Source organism: Microtus oregoni, unplaced genomic scaffold (genome assembly GCF_018167655.1).
Source record: "Microtus oregoni isolate MIOR12 unplaced genomic scaffold, Mior012 000026F_ref0000081, whole genome shotgun sequence".
In the NCBI taxonomy this organism is placed as follows: Eukaryota; Metazoa; Chordata; class Mammalia; order Rodentia; family Cricetidae; genus Microtus; species Microtus oregoni.
In genome coordinates this window covers 27622161-27639432 of record NW_024543085.1, presented here as the reverse complement: position 1 = coordinate 27639432, position 17272 = coordinate 27622161, and the positions used below count along the sequence as shown (strand labels likewise).

Genomic DNA, 17272 nt, shown 5'->3' with positions numbered 1-17272 from the left:
CAAGGTCCTCTGGGTTGAGCACTATTATGTATGTGTTCATATGACTAGAAGGTATTTGCTTGAGGAGGGGCAGAAAAATTAAAGTGACACCAGGAATAAGCTAAATTCCTAGCTTCATGTTAGAGCCAGCAGACTAATTTAAAAAAAAAAACTGATCATCAAACTTAATCTTAAAGACATTGAAGTCCTGCGGGGAATCACCTGGGCAATGATAGAACCTATGATAAAATTCTAGGGGACAGAGAGGTGGCTCAGCGGGTACTGGTGCTGTCACCAAGCCTGATAACCTGAGTTCCATCCTAGAATCCACAAATCCTGCAAGTTGTTCTCTGACCTCCACATGTGTGCAAGACAAGCACACACATAAATAAGTGTGGAAAGCATAGAAAATTCCAAATGCAAAGAAAAGCCATTGAGAACAAGCCGTGGAGGCCAAGGGCAAATCTGTAAGAGTGAGCAGAGGCAGCTACCAAAGGGTAGATAAAAGAAAATGAGGAAATTAAGGAAAAGGAGACCATAGTGGGATTTGGAATTAATTATTAATTAATTCCCAATGAGTGTGGAGACTAATTGAGCAGGCTCTGGTGCCAGCTCGCCTGTGCATGAGTTACAAGTAGCCCCTGCCAAGTGGACATAATTGTACAGCGCAGATGCTTTATGGACCAGCAGGGGAAACACAGCCCCTGCGCTCACTCGTGAGCAGATACGGTTCAGCCATGTCAACATGTACAGTTTACCAGGCTGGTTCTGATGACGACCCTGGCTAGTTGTCCTGGCTCTAGTGAAAAGACTAGGTAGGAAGTCCTCCACCAAGATTTAAAAAAAAATAGATATATAAAAATCCCATATGAAAAAATATATTTTAAAAACTTTTCATAAAGAAGAAACTGGTGAAATAGAAAGTAAAGACCAAGGCTATAAAAAAATTCAAATAACCATTCGATCATGAATGTCATCTTTAAATACCTACTACGTAGCAGGTACTTGGGCATCATGTAAGGCGACATCAAGGCTGCCTTAGAGAACAAAGAAATCCAAACGGCATTTAAGAGCGTGCAGGAAATGGAGGCATTTGGGCTAAGTGAAAATGTCATGTGGAACATTTTATGTTAACAAGCTGCTGCTGGAAGCTAATGGAAGTCTCTGGGCTCAAGAGGAAGCCTCGAATCCTGGAGAGGGTGTGAGCTGGGGCCATAGCAAGGCTGATCTTTGAAAGAACTGCAGTGAAATCAATTTTTGGAGCAAGTTTTGGTCAACAGTATGAAGCAGGAGACGGCAGGAGGCAGCCAGAGGGTAGATCAGGCACCTTGTTAAACAGCCAGGAGGAAGACGAGGGAAGGGTGCTGGGTGGGAGTTGAATGCTCTCTGGAAAAATAAAAGTGCTGAGGTCTAAGGGAAGGGGGTGAGGGAAAGCAAAACAAGATGGAGAAAGAATGAACATTGAGTTTATTACTTTGATAGGAGACAAATATGTAATGGATTGGTTATTTGCAGAAATATTTGGGGGATGAGGATAATAGGAAAATTTAACTATGTGGTGTGGAAGCCTCTTTTGGTATATTTTATATGGACTCAGTGTGGTCCGTGTTCCCAGATACATCTTAGAGCCTAGAAAGTAGGTATATCCTCAGGATGCTATGCGGTCATCTACTCCAATATGGCTCCCCAAAGTCTCTTTGACATTGGACTCTAAGCACCTCCATGCTCCTCCGGAGTCTTGGGTGATGCAGTGATATCTAGGATGGCAATTTGAGCTGTGAACCTTTAGGTTCTCTGAAGATTCTTGACTGCTACACCCTCATTGTGCTGTTCCAGCTCACCAGAGTTCCTGTGGAGTCCTGCGGGCAGTATCGGAGCTGTGGCGAGTGTCTTGGATCGGGTGACCCCCACTGTGGCTGGTGTGTGCTCCACAACACGTGAGTACCATTGGCTGCTCCCTCCCGCCTCCTCCCAGTGGCTCTCGCCCTCCTCTCTGTCCTTCCTCTCACCCCTTTGCCCTCTTCTCTTTGCGTTCTTCCATCCTTGCACCTTTGGCAAGCTTCACCGCTCTTCCATGCTTTCTGGGTTCACTTTAACTTGTCTGGTTCCCCTGAGACATGGACGGAATGACGACAGGTCAGAATATGGCAGTCACCCTGGCAATGACACCCTGGAGAGTCACAGAAGACAGATTCTTGGACTCGTCTAACTTCAATTTGCTGACTTTTCAGCAGAGCCCCCCCTCACCCACACACACCCCTGCCCCCAATGACATGGAGTTTTGTTTTGTTTTGTTTTTTTCTCAAAATTCACCCGGACGACTAAATTATCTACTAGGTATGTGGTATCCATCTTGTAACTCAGCATCCATTCATTATGCCCTGTGCTGTAACCATAGAACCTCCTGTGACTTCTATGTGGGACATGCCTGAGGACCCTTTTTTGTCTTGCCATAACACCTATAAACCGGCTACAAATAAACTTGGGCTTCGAGTCAGGAGGGAAGAAAGGCCAGGCCAACTGCTAGCGCAAGCCCTTGTGCTTCCTCCCCTATTCCGTTTATTCTCTAGCGGAAGGGAGAAGGCGATCAGATTATAGTGGAGACAAATAGGAACTTGATGGATGAACTGAGAGATGCAGACAACTAGCCAGGAAATAGGAGAGAACCAAAGATCATTTTTAAACTCTAATTAATTTTTATCTTACATGTATCAATAAGTATGTCTGTGTACCGTGTGTGGGTTTGGTGCACACAGAAACCAGAGAAGGGTTCAGATCCCTCAGCACTAGAGTTACAGATGGTTGTTAGCTGCCATGTGAGCGCTGGAAATTAAGCCTGGGTGCTCTAGGGGAGTAGTTACCCACTGCACTGTCTCTCCAGTGCCAAGATCTTTATTCTCCCTTCCTGGAATAGCCTTCATCGTTAGGCCCCATCCTGTGGAATCTGAGCCTACTAGAGCTATGACTGATTCCTGTGGCCACCTGAAACCTGATATTCTCTAAACTAGCCACAGCATCATAAGATAAGATTTTAGTTTTCCCATTCACAGCCTGAATTACTTGGTACCAATGACATTTGTTGCAATTTTCAGTGATTTTGAACTATAAGAAACTGGAGGTGGAATCTTCTCTCTCTCCTCTTCCAAAGGCAGGAAACACTCTCTCAGATTCTGACAGTTAAAAACACCCTCCTAATTTCTCACACAGTCTCTCCAATAGAACAGCCAACTTCCCCCTTTCTGGGTGTCGGACATAATGAGGTCTTGAGTCCCTTAAGGGAAGGCCTGAAATCTGTTAGGCGTATTATACCAAAAAAGAAATTGAGAACCACTGAGCTGCGCTGAAACACAACGACTCGAAGGCAGATTGGAAGCTGCACTGAAACGGACAGCGAGGTCATCTCGTAATAGTGCAGCACCCCAGGATTGGCCCCCACGGAGAAGGGTGGAGAGGGGCAGTTAGAATGCGTACCAGCATGTGCCAAGCCAGAAGAGGCTCCTGATGCTACCTTGAAAGGAGATGAGGTTTTTTTGTCCAGCATAGTAAGATCTCCCAGAAAAGGAATGGATGCATTCTCAACCTAATGCCTTCCTTGGGAACTCTGGAGCCACCTAACTGGCTGCTGAGCATCCCTTAGTTCTCATAGCATGGTACAAGTGTAACTTCAGGGCAATCATAAAAGCTGGCCCCTCCCTAAATCCTTCAGGACCAAAGCACAGGTTTCTGTGCCCCTTATGGTCTGTGTCATGATGCTATCCCCATCCCATATGGCACTGATCTTGGTGAGCATTCAGGACACTGGGGCTTAAAAAAGGTTGCAGAAGGGCCAGAGTGCCCTGCCCCTGCACCTCAGCTCCACAGCTGGGTTGAGCACGTCTGAGGAGAGAAAATACCATGCATTACTTCTTATACGGCTCCAGTCTCTCCTTGTATAACAGCATACCTGACTCCTGTGGCAGACAGCAAGAGTAAACTAAAGCCAGAAGGAGAGTCAGGGTGATTCACCGAGCAGACCATCACATAGGAAAGCCAGTAGCTTCAGTCTCAGCATGCCATAAAGGAAAAAGTCATGGACATGTGTCTGACACAGAATCCAATCCAAATCTCCCCGGCATCCTAGGCCCTCCTCCGTGACCTGGAAAGAGGAGTGCCTACTTTGCTGGGTTGTAGGAGAACTGACAAGGCTAACCATTTGAGTCAGAACACTGGCAGATCAGGTAGGGTAGTCACCAATCTCATGGGCTGCAGCAAAGACTGAGAGTTCATAAGGGTCCTTCCTCTCAGACTGTGGTTGACTCCAGTGGTTTTCTAGATGGCCCTTGAATCCCTGAGGGTGTCACAGTTTCAGGACGCCTTTGCTTAACCAGCAGATGTTCCTGCTGCTTTCCCGCCCCTCCTTCTGCCTGGTATCACATCTCACGCCAGTTTGCACGTCAGATGTCAGCCCTTCCTAAACATGGCTCTCAGAGAACGGGGGCCATACAAGGGCTGTCCTGTCTGTTGCCCAACACTAAGCTGCCGCTTCTGGGGCCTCTCTTCACCCTAGGAGCTACAGTGGGAGCCACTATGTAAATACGACAGGGAAGCTTGCAATGGTTACTGAAATTAGTGCAGTCTAGTCTAGCTCTCCTGTCTTGTACATTTGCGAGGCTGTTGAGTATAGCGATTCACGCTATGTGCAGGAGTGGTAAAGACCTCTGTAAAGACCTGTGAACACTGAATTAGAAAACACCAAACCACTGCCCCTAAAAGACACAGAGTGTCAGATTCCTGAGAATCTCTGGTCTCAACCTTTTCATCAGTGGGTTGATGTATCACCTCATTTGTTGGACATTTGTATGAAGATGTCTTCCTTAATAAACATTGCCAATTCATTAACATTCAACTCATGACTCAGAGAACTGTAACTTCATACCTGGATGAAGATTCTCATGATCCTCCTGCCTCCACCTCTTCTGCTTATCTTACCAGCATGTACCTCTCCAGCTAGCTGAACGAAGCTTCCTCTCTCTCTCTCTCTCTCTCTCTCTCTCTCTCTCTCTCTCTCTCATGCACACACACACACACACACACACACACACACACTTCTCTATGTCGCACCATGGCCATGATGTGTTTAGGAATACTGGGCAGCACAGCCTTATAAGATTTAAGTCAAAACAGGACAGAACTTGAAAAGCATGGCATTAAATAGCCATCAAATGAACCTCATTTATAATGCGACTACTTAAACAAGAAGGAAGAATGTCACCTCTTCTTACCCAAGCTGTAAACATGTGACTTGAGTCATCCCCACTCCGCATATGACCATGAGTTAACTCAAACGTGCCATGAAGACAAGCTTGGAGGCCACTAATAAATGTTAGCAATTAGCTGCATTTGAAATACGGAGTCCACAGATATTGAGGGTTGACCATAACACTGGATGGGAGAGACTTGGTATCTACACCTGTAAGAAGAGAGAACCGTGGCTTCTCATGCTGCTAACTAGAGGATGAGATGGGGTAATGAAGGCTGCTCTGTGAGTCCAAGGAGCTCTGCACCGTCAGGGTGCTGCTCTCCATAACGTTGGGCTCTCAGCAAAGTGAATGCATGATGAGGGCAGACGGACACTGACATTGGAGCTGTTTCCACCGTGTCTGATAACTTCTATAGCAAGACACAGCTCATGAGTTCCCATAGGCCCAGACTATCTAATCACAGAAACACTTGTCAGGTCCTTCCCCTGAGTTCAAGACCAAGAATAGCTCCTGCACATGGTGGCCAAGCACGGGAAGGCCCCTGGGTCTCTAAGATTCAGTTTTAAACTTAACTAAACATAACTAAAATGCACAGATCTGAGGTGGTCCATCGGGAAAGCTTTAACACATGCAAACCTGCTTCCTCCTAGAAGGTTCTCTCATCCTAGTCAGTGCAACCTATGGGTCTTGGCTCAGGTCAGATACACAAGTTGGCTTCTACCGTCCTGTCCTTCTTTTCAGTGGGCACAATGTGGCCATACATGATTGGAAGAGGCAACAGAAGGGATGTGGACAAAACAGAAGAAAGAAGAGGTCTGGAGAGGTCTGGTGTGGACAGTGAGCAGTCAGTGTGGGAACCAGTTTATAGATGCTGGTCCTGAGAGGTTCTGCTAGGAAAGGAACAAAGAACCAGAATGTTCTCTAAAGCACTGTGTTCTCTCTCTCTCTCCCTCCCTCCTTCCTTCCCTCCCTCTCTCTGTCCTGAAGCTTCTTGGGGAACAGGCCTTTGCTGCAATGATGGGGTCCTAGAATCAGCACATTTGTCAGGCTTCCATGTTGGGCAAGACTCTGTGCTAAGTGACCCTGGCCCTTGCCAAGTACCTCAGCAAGCTTGGTCTTCATTCAGTCCATGACAAAGAACAACACAGGACCCTCTGAGTGTGAGAATGATTCTGTTTTCTGTAGTCATTTCTGACAACTTTTCCTATGGTCATAGGGAATAAGGTGGTGTTGTGGTGTGTGTGTATGTGTGGTGTGTGTATGTGTGTATGCATGTGGTGTATGTGTATGTGTGTATATGGTGTATGTGTAGGTGTGTGGGATGCGTGTGGTGTGTGTACGTGTGTGCGTGTGGTGTGTGTATGTATGTGTGCATGTATGTGTGTTAGACAGATACTGACAAAAAGAACAAAAGAGAGTGGGAGAGAGCCATAGAAAGAACCAGAGGAACAAGCAGCCCAAGGACGGAGCCTCTGCAAACAGGTGTCCGTATCACTGAAAGAGCTTTTGCATCAGGAGGGTCATAGGAGGGCTGTGAGCTGAATATGCCGAAGAGACGACCCAGTCATTCAAATCCTTTCTGCTCTTCCCCGCTCTGCACTAGTGAACGTGACAAAGGGCCTACCTGCCAGCCTAGGGGGAAGAGAAGCACCGCCCCTCCACTCTCGTTGCCCTCTTCTGTAGCCCCTGGCCCTGCCTACAGGCCTGTCTGCCTAAGGGCCAGGGCAGCAACACAAAGCTGCCTGTTTATTCAGCCTGCAGTTTTCAGCCTCATTCCCAGGGCTTTCCTTTGTGTCTGAGCCCACCTGTTCTGATTTGGGCAAAGGGGAATAAAACCTTCCAAGTCCAGTTTACCTTCGCCCCCTCACAGCTGTCTCCTGTCCTGAGCTGGGAAAACACACCCTCCAGGCTTGGCAGGTCCCCAGCCCCCACCCCATCTTCCCCCTACTTGGCACCATTCCCAGGCAAGAAAGCCTATCTTAGTCTAGGTGGTAATGGGATCCCACCGCCAAGGGTAGAGCCAACTCATTGATTGGCCCTAGCACTAGGAAGAGTCCTAGCATCGCTCCTGGGAAGATGGTGTAAGTGGAACTCTGTAGGGTGATGAAGTACAGATGTCTCCATAGCATCTCTGTCTCCACCCTACAGATTGCCTCTGTTAGGAGAAGCCCCACCACACCCCAAGCAGGTGGCACAGGGGTTCAGTTCTTCCTCCTTGTAGAGCAGCCGTTCACAACTGCTGGGAAGACCACAACCTCCCTGGAGGTCAAGCTACCCTTTTACAGGGGGCTACTTAAGACCATCAGAAAACACAGATGCTTACACTGTGATTTATAACTGTAGCAAAATTATAGTTATGAAGTAGCAATGAAAATAATTTTATGATCAGGGGGTCACCTCAACATGAGGAACTGTGTTAAAGGGTTGCAGCATTAGGAAGGTGGAGAACCATTGCTGCAGAGTCTTGGCCACACAAGACAGAAGTAGAAAGGACACAGCCTGCTACTCAGAGTAGCATGAGTAATAAAAACCCAGAGACTGATGATCAGAAAAGCAAAGCAGTCAGTCACTGCCTCTTACCTCTACCTCAGACTGAAACGGCAGTCCTTCCTCAATGAATCCTCAGAATAAGACTTAGCCTGAGACTAGTCTCCTCCCGTTTTATATTCCTCCCTAGTGCTGAGGTTAAAGGTGTACACTACCACCACCCAGCCTCTATGGATAGCTAATTAATATGGCTGCTGGGATTAAAGGTGTGTGCAACTACTACCTGGCCTGTATGGCTGAGTAGTGTGGCTGTTTTGCTTCATTTATTAAAACACAAATAATACACCACTATAACCCAGGTAGAAGGAGAGTGAAGTCTGAGATGCTATCTGTGGACAGACTAGTCAGATTCCATTTCCTAAGGTCTGAATGTTGGTGAGAAGAGCCAGTTTACAGCCAAGCTGTGAAAGCCAGAGGATGGGATGCGTAGGAAACCCCTTCAGTGACCTAGAACACAGGAGATATAGCTCTCAGATACAGCTATGGTGACTGTGACCATGTCACTGGGGGCTGGGGTCAGACGCCAGGGCCTTCTTCCTAGAGTCCATTCTCCTGGTTCCTTCCACAGGACTGGAGTGAGTGTTGGGCCATCCATTATTGGAAACTCATCCTCCCTCCCTCCCTCCCTCCCTCTCTCCCTCCCTCCCTCCCTCTCTTCCTCCCTCCCTCCCTCCCTCTCTCTCTCTCTCCCTCCCTCCCTCTCTTTCTCCCTTCCTCCCTCCCTCCCTCCATCCATCTTTTTCTCCCTCCCTCCTTCCCTCCCTCCCTCCCTCCCTCCTTCCCTGCCTCCATCCATCTTTTTCTCCCTCCCTCCTTCCCTCCCTCCCTCCCTCCCTTCTTCCCTCCTTCCCTCCCTCCCTCCCTCCTTCTCTCCCTCCCTCCCTCCCTCCTTTTCACCCTTAGGGCAGCTTCACCACTGATCATGCATTTAAGCTGCCATGCCCACAGGCCACCTGGGCACAGAGTAGTTTGTTCCCTAAGCAACATCCTTGGTCATCCTCTGAACAGACAGTTTGACTCTAAGATGTGAGTCCTTCCTTGCTCCATATCAGCATGTCCTAGAGCTGTGGTTCTCCACCTTCCTAATGCTGTGGCCCTTTAACACAGTTTCTCATGTTATGGTGACCTTCCCCAACCATAAAATTAGTTTCATTGCTACTTTATAGCTATAATTTTGCAACTGTTATGAATCATAATGTAAACATCTGAGGTACAGGATATCTGGTATGCAACCTCTGTGAAAGGGTCATTCTACCTCCAAAGGGGTTGTGACCCACAGGTTGAGAACCAATGTCCTAGAGCCTTGTTTTGTTTCTTAATTTTTTAACCTACTTCCTTCTAACCTAGGTCTCCTCTAGGACTGCTGGCTCAAGACTTACAGAGTCATAGGGAACTTGAGGATCTGCTTCTGCCAGCATACCTGTTTTGCCTGACTCCTTACCAAAGGTTGTCAGTCTCTGGTTCAGAGGAAAGTCTCAAACTCAATTCTAGTAGATTCAGTCCCTTCCCTGTGGCTAAGTAGCTACAGACTGGCTTAAGGAAACTTGCTTTCCTTTCTTAATCCTGACTCCTTCCTAGCCCCCAGGGGGGCTCTGTGTGTGTGTACGTGTCTGTATGTGTCTGTCTGTGTATGTGTGTGTACATGTCCATTCACACGTATTATAGATGCTTCGTAATGAAAGGATTGCTAGTAAAAATGCCACCTTCTCACGTAAATTACAGAGGGGCAGGGGAGATGGCTTAGTTTATAAAGTTCCTGCCATACAAGCTAGAGGATCCAACCTTAACTCCCTGGCATTCACATGAAAATCCAGGTGTGACAGAATATTCCTGTAATCTCAGCATTAGGGAGGTGAAGACACAGGGATCTTTTGGGGCTCACTGGCCAGCTGACCTAGCTGGGTCACTAAGTTCCCCATTCAGTGGGTGTCCTTGTCTCAAAAAATAAGGGGTTAGTAATCAAGGGAGACACTGCTTGTCCACCTTGCCTTCACGTTTATATGTGCATACATGTATCCACATACCCATCTATGTACATACACAAACACGCATACACAAGCATACAGCGCACACAATACACCTTTATGGTTAGCTTACCAGTCTGACATCTTGGCTCCCTAGGGACATTCCAAAGAGCTGGGTTTCTCCTAAGGCTTACATTTACACACACACACACACACACACACACACACACACACACACCCCATACCAGAGAGAGAGAGAGGATGGGGGATGGAGTGGAGACGGAGAGAGAGAGACAGAGAGAACCACACTGGTACCCACACAGAGAAAGCAGCCAAGATTGCACGGAGCAAAGCGTTTCCAGCCTGCTATACCTTATGACACTAATGGACATGAAAGCGCCAGGATGTCAGCTAAAGTGCATAATAGAGCCGATCGGAATCCGTTGTAGTCACTGCGGCAAAGTGGCACGAGGGAAAGGCGGTGTCTCCCTCAGTGCAGACGGTGTTAGAGACAGAAGAGATCAGCTGCATCTTTACCTTCTCCTGCTCTCCTTCCTACCCACCTCTCCTCTTCCGTCAGTTCCTTCCTTGTGCCCACCCGTTCTTTCATGTTTGCTTGGTCCTGTTACTTTGTGCCTGTGACAACATGGTATGTCATGGCGGGAACATGTTAAACATGTAAAACAAGAGCCTCATTACATCATGGCATCTTGGAAAGCAAAGAGAGAAATAAGAAGGGCCCTGCTTCCATAGATTTCTCAAGGCTGTTCACCCAGTGACCTAGTATCATTCTAGTAACCTCAAACTCCTAGATGTTCTACCACTAGGCCAGGAAACAAGGCTTTAACACAGGGACCCATAGAAGACACTGAAGACCCAAACTATAGCTGGCTATCTGGAAGACCCCCCCCCTGCCTTATTCCTACCCCCTCCTCATCCTCTCCTCCTCCTCCCCCTGTAGTCTCCCTCCTCATTCTCATACTCCTCCTCTTATCATTCCCCTTCTGTTTCATTATGATCTAAGCACAGAGCTCCTAGATTGTGTTCTTACATAGGCCAACGCCAATGCAACCATTGAGGACTGGAGTTCATCTGAGGGAGAAGATAGAAACAGGCTCTGATTTCTAGGCCCAGTGGGTCCGCACTGGGAGGCCTCGGGAGACAGGCTAGCTGTGGTCCTTCCAGCTGGGAAGCTTACCTAGGCAGCCTGTCAGAGAGCCTGGTTTCCATGCTGAAATCTGTTTGCTTGGTCAGTAGCACTGGGAGTTAATATTTCTCTGTGTGTGTTTAGGAATTAATTTCTACTAAACTTAATCACCCCCTCTCCCCTTCCCTCTCACTCACCCCCTTCCTTCTCCATTCCTTTCCCTTCTAATTTTCCACTTGGCTGGGAATTCTCCAGCAGTGAAAGTTCAGACTTAGGGGAGGGCGGAGGTAACTGCTTCATTAGAGGGGATAATCTCATTGGAACCACTGGCTTGAATAATAACCCCTTGCAGGGGCCTGGGGCCTTTCTCCCTAGAGCTGTTAGAACCTCTGATCTAGGGCTGTAAGGGCCCAGTGCACAGGAAGTGGAATGAGAAAGGGAAGAAAGACAGTTCGCCAAGGAAGCCCTTAACCCAGGGGCTGAGGGAGGTGGGTCTCCTTGGGGACTGCTGGTCACTTGCACATCTGTATTTGGGGCAGAGGCCACAATTGAGATAACAGAGACAAATGCCTGAGAACTCGTGCATTTTGTGAGTCTACATAAGCCCCAATTCCCCTACCTGGGAAGTGGATAACGTGGGACCCTGATGCCTCTACTGTCTAGGGGAGAGCCCTATTTTCCCAGGTACTAGAGTCCTTGGTAGGAAGCAATTAAGGGGCTCTTCTGGGACCAGAGATGAGCCCCTTTCACAGTCTCTAACTCTGGCATGAGCTGCTAGAGAAGCACAGCCCTCAAAAGGCTAAGGACTATTATCTTGATGGACCCCATGGGATACCAGAAGCTGTGATCCTTCCCCTGCCATCATCCCATCAAACTGAAGGTCAGTTATCTGTGTTTTTGGACATTTGCAGCCTGTCCACTCCTGTACTATGAAGGACGGTAGACATCTCACAACATCCCTGGTCCTGACCTTAAACTTAACTTTCCACTGAGACAGAGCTCAGTTCTCCAAACACTTTGATAGCCGTTAAGGAAACAAGCTACCACCCATAGCATGCTCTCACTCTCCTGACCTTTCTGGTTCTGAGCCTCCCTCCATCGTCAGCGGGGGAAGCAGCTTTAGTCTCCTCTTCTCCCTTTGATGTGCCAATGAGCCAGTCTGCATCAGCTGCAGTTTAGAGCCCCAGGAACTAGGAAGTGAAGGAAGTGATGGGGTGCCAATCCCAGCTGGCACTTGTTGACACCCCTCTCGAAGCTATACACCGGTCTAACTACTTACAGCATACTCTTTCCTGCAATCGTTAGGAAACTCTAGTTGTCTGATACCATTTTGTTCCCATTTTAGAGAAGAAAAGACCAAGGCACCAAGAGGTTAGGCATTTGGGATTGATGCTTAAAACTGTAAATTACATGTGGTTCCTATACTCCGTACTTTCTAGAACTGTGGCAAGATGCACCCTAGAAATCTGAGTAGCAGCAAACAATGCAGGTTAGACTTGTCCCTACCTAACTAGTTACTTACCTGTGCCTCCTCCCCCAGTCTGGGAGAGAGATAGGGTTCATCTGTTCTATTTAGTAACTTCTGGTGATGTTTGGCCTGGGCAGCTTTACACACACACACACACACACACACACACACACACACACACTTCATAATTTAATCAAAGGTACTCTTTTCAGACCTACTGATTGCTCTTGGAAACAGAAACTTCAAAGTTGGGGAGTCGGTGAATAATTGAAGCTGTACCAGTTCTCTGGGACTGCTGTTAATGGACGTAATAACACTATTAATAGCGATGTCAGCTCAGACACTCTGGAAAAGTCCATAACATTAGCCTAATGGCTGAAGGTAATGGAGTCCTTGCCGAGGAGCTGGCCTGGTAAATTAACTCCCAAGACTCAGAGGCAGACACTCTTGCTGCCAGTGGTTTGCTCGAGCCGCCAAAGAATGCCATGGGGACCCCCAGACTCACTCCTGACCTTTCCCCTCATGACTTGGGGCCCTTGAAGTAATCCCAGGGAGTTCAGGTTTATCCAACAAGGATAGATGATAGTCACGTGCTTGCTGCTGAATCTAGGAGGAATGGTGAAGAGGAAATGTTTAAAGAGCCCTAAGAATGTAAGAGGAGCATTAAGACTGCATGGCACCTGGGTTTAGTCTGCAAGGGGGTGTGTTCCCTTCCTTCTTCATCCAGAAGCTTAGCATGGTAAAGAGCAGAGGCTCTGAGTTTACCTGGGCTGGATATGGACTCACATTAGCTGTGAGATACCTGGACGAAGAAGTGACCCTTTCATCCTTTTCTGTGGTTTCTTGACCTCTGAGATGACTTGGCCAAGGACATTTAAATGGCATAAAATGCAAAGCCCTATCACAGTATGCTAGCACACAGTAACTAGTGGTTATGATTGCATTAAGTAGAGTTGGGTTGACTTTGGTGTCATCCATCCCACTGACTGTAAGGCCCTCCTTCTGCTGCAGTCTCCTGTGTCCCACCTCTTCCTTCCAGGGCAACTTTGGCTGTCACCGTGTGTGCAGTTAACTAGTTAACTAGACACTATCTCTAACTCTGCACTTTGAGGCCATCCTCCATCTTTGGCTAACTGTGTCTTCTTTTGCTCTGATGAGAAGGACAGGCAACAGCTTTCTTCTACAGCTAAGAGTTGGCCTACAAGCCACTCAATACCCTGGTATTTCCCCTCCCTTCCTTTCTTCCCCCACCCCACATCTGTCTGCCTTTCCAGAAGAAAGTTCTCTTCCCATGTCCCTTCCCCCTTTTTGCTCCCTATCCCCTGCTACTGTTCCTTCTGTCACTTTTCCTAGGCCTCTCTCAACCTCCAGACATCGTCAGGAGTCATTTCCCTGTGATTACAAGTACAAAAGAGCTGAACTAATCTGTAGATCTAGATAGAACTGGATAGGTAAAAACGCATGGAAAACCCAGACAGAACTAGATGAACAAAGGCAATAAAATATGTCTCATGTGCTATACACATATATGGGGGAGAAGTGAGGTTTGCTAAAAAATAAAGGGGATGGTGAAGGGTGTCAGAGGCTGTGGACGGACAAAAGTAGACTGGCCAAGATGGTGTGACTCATGTGTGACTCTTCTCTCCTGTGAAGGGGGTGGGCGAACTGCTACCCTTTTCAAAGCTGAGCTTGATAGAAGAAGGAAGTGCATAATAGAAGCTTGGAGAAGGAGGGGCAACTAGCCCTTTAGGTTTAGTAGGGCCCAAGAGCTTCTGGATATGCCCGTCCCTTTCTGGGTCAACTGATCGTCATTGTGTCCTTTCCAGGTGCACCCGGAAGGAACGGTGCGAGCGCTCCAGGGAACCCCGAAGGTTTGCCTCGGAGATGAAGCAGTGTGTCCGGCTGACAGTCCATCCCAACAACATCTCTGTCTCTCAGTACAATGTGCTGGTGAGTGGGGAGGCCAGAAACCAGGGCAGAACTCTCCCCTGGCAGAAAGCACCAAGGCCTCTTGGGAGCAGCTCTAGGTCAGGGTCAGGGATGCTCGTGAAGAAGTGGGAACCCGAGAAAGGTGGAATGGACAGAAACACTGAAGAAAAGGTTCCACTCATAACGACAAGGGATTGACCATACCGAAGGTGATCAGGAAATACAAATAAGGCTATGCTGAGAGTCCATCTCACTCCATTGGCAGTCATTAAGAAAACAAGTAAAAACAAAATGAGGACAAACATGTGAACTGGTATAGGCACTATGGAAATCAAGGCAGAGGCTACTCAAAAAACCAAAAGTAACTCCCTCCCATATGACACAGACATAACACTCAATCCTTGTTATGCAATGCTCAAACACTTATGTTTCCGTAAAAAAGAACAAATCCATGTCATTTGCAGAAAAATGGGTGCAACAAGATCATATTATTAACTGAATTTCAATCTGTCTCAGAAAGACAAGTACCATGTTTTCTCTCATTTGTGGGTGCTAGGTTTTCTACATATGTCATAAAAGTGGAAGCTCTTTTTTAAAAAGAGAGGAAATGGGATTAGCTGGAGAGTACGGGGGGGAGGGGCAGGTAGAGTGGTAGAGCATGGGGTTCTGCTCAAAATACATATTTGTAGGAAAATCATATTTGAGGAAAATAGCATTATGTGACCAAGCAGAATAAACAAAGTAGTATTTTATTATGATCCAAATTATGCCATGGGTATACCTAAATATCTCTTAGCCAATTTGAGATTAATTGGCATGCAAATAAATATAGAATGATAGAATAAGGCCATGTAGCAATGAGTGTTGGGAATGATCCCTTTATCTATGCAGGGGGCCAATGTAGCTACATTGGGAGAATGAGATATGGACTCCCGAGTTCTAGCACTGGGCACACAGCCATTACCAAATAGAAGGTAATTTCCCGTCAGCCAGTCTGGTCCTGTTCAGAATTCCTCTAGCACACAAATCCCCTAAGCATTCCTACTCCCCAGGGTCAAATCCATTCGGATCCTAGTGGCTTTCTTTAGTCTGTGCCTCTGCCTCCCACTGCCTTCTCTACCCTTCTCTTGTAGCAAACTGATCGGTGTTAATAATTCTCCTTTGTCTGTCTATTCCTCCTCCTGACTTTCTCCCTTCCTTCCCCCCTCCTCTCCTCTTTCCCCCCTGCCTGGCTGGGCTATTCACAGCTGGTCCTAGAGACGTACAATGTCCCGGAACTGTCAGCAGGTGTCAACTGTACCTTTGAGGATCTGTCAGAGATGGATGGGCTGGTAATAGGCAATCAGATCCAATGCTACTCCCCTGCAGCCAAGGAGGTGCCCCGCATCATCACAGAAAATGGTGAGCAAGTGGTCCCAGGAGGCAAAGTTGGGTGGCAGACTCTTCATTGTGCCTGGGTAGCAGAACTCGTGACAGATGTGGGGAACGGAGAGAGCCTAGGGGCAGAGTTAAGTCAGAGCGAGAGGGCTGATGGTTGAAAGGAGTAGAGGTGAGAGTTTCCTTTTTTACCCCTGGAAATTGACTGGTACATCCCAGCTTAGCAACCAAACTTCTACCTCATCCTGGTGAGGAAGAGCCACTGAGACGGTAGATAGAGCCAGGCCAGAAAAGCAGTAGTATGGGTAGGTGATGTCATTGTTTTAGCTGGCCTGGGGGAACTGTGGAAGAGGGAAGCTGGGAGCAAGGGTATGACGGGGCAGGTCCAACGGCTCCATAACCCTTTGTATACCATCACTTGAGCGAGTCTGGCTCTAGAGCGCTTTCTCCCCACACACAGCTGCCTGTTGCTCGTAACCAACTCTATTGGGAAGGGTGTGAGTGGACGGCTTGACACTGGTAAGGGACAGGCTGGCCTCGGCAGATTGATTCCATGCTGTCCCTCCCATTTGGGCTTGTCACATTTATTCAGAACCGATTGATTAATGAGGCTCTTGGGGAAGGCAGAGAACAGGGCTGCAAGTGGGGTCCAGGGTCAGGGCTGTGAATTAAACATGGGCTCCAATGTCTCTTTGGCGCCAGCTGAGGAGTCTAATATCTCGTACCCCTATGGAGCCACGTCCCGCAGAGACAATAGTATCAGACCTCGGTCTCTCTGCACAGAGATCATGAGGTGAACTCATATGTGCACACATTTGCACATACATGCAATTCCACCTGTGCCATTGGCAACCGTTTTCCTGAGATACTACATTGTTTTCCTCCTTGGCTACTCATCACTGTTTGTGATTCCAGGAGGCTTTTAAGTACAGCATGTAAGGGTGTGTGTGTGTGTGTGTGTGTGTGTGTGTGTGTGTGTGTGTACACGCACGCATGTCCACAGAGACACATGGAAAGTGACTGGGGGTCTAGTGACATAACAGAGAAGGGGAGACCAAGCACAATTTGTTTTGCTTGTATGAGTGTGGAGGGTGGGGTGGTCATCCTGGAAGTGAACCTTGCTGATTCAGGGACCTATGAAACCTGGCAGTGTCCCAGAGGAGCAGTCTCTCTTTCCCAGAGTGCATTGCCGCTAACGGATGTTTGGCTTGGGTTTTAAATTTCCCCTGGCCCCCGCTGGTGGGCTCTGCCTTATAGGAGACCATCATGTTGTCCAGCTGCAACTCAAGTCGAAGGAGACCGGTGTGACTTTCGCCAGCACCAGTTTTGTCTTCTACAACTGCAGCGTCCACAACTCGTAAGTGCCCTGGCTTTCCTCGCCTTTTCATGGCTAGGGTCAAGGTTCATGCAGAGTTCAGAAGACCCCATTGTGATTTCCAGGACTCATTGTATGGAGGCTTCCAAAGAGGCCTCCTTAATGCTAGAAGACGGGCCTCTCTCTTGTACGGAAGGGAGTAGGAAGAGACAAAAGTGAGCGCCTAGGGTGTGGGCCCTGCAAATCCCTAGCCCATGCGTCTTCCCTGGCATAAATCTTCTAGCCTGAATCCCTTCCCACCGTTCT

General features: G+C 47.8%; 1 protein-coding gene across 1 annotated transcript in view; it reads left to right on the top strand.

The window, feature by feature from the left end:
- Positions 1–17272, top strand: part of Plxna4 (plexin A4) — a 454568-nt gene that overhangs the window by 342166 nt on the left and 95130 nt on the right. Inside the window, exons 5-8 of the mRNA XM_041675360.1 lie at positions 1816–1916; positions 14172–14295; positions 15522–15675; positions 16909–17008. Of these exons, the coding sequence (XP_041531294.1) occupies positions 1816–1916; positions 14172–14295; positions 15522–15675; positions 16909–17008 (479 nt within the window). The remainder of the gene's footprint in view (positions 1–1815; positions 1917–14171; positions 14296–15521; positions 15676–16908; positions 17009–17272) is intronic.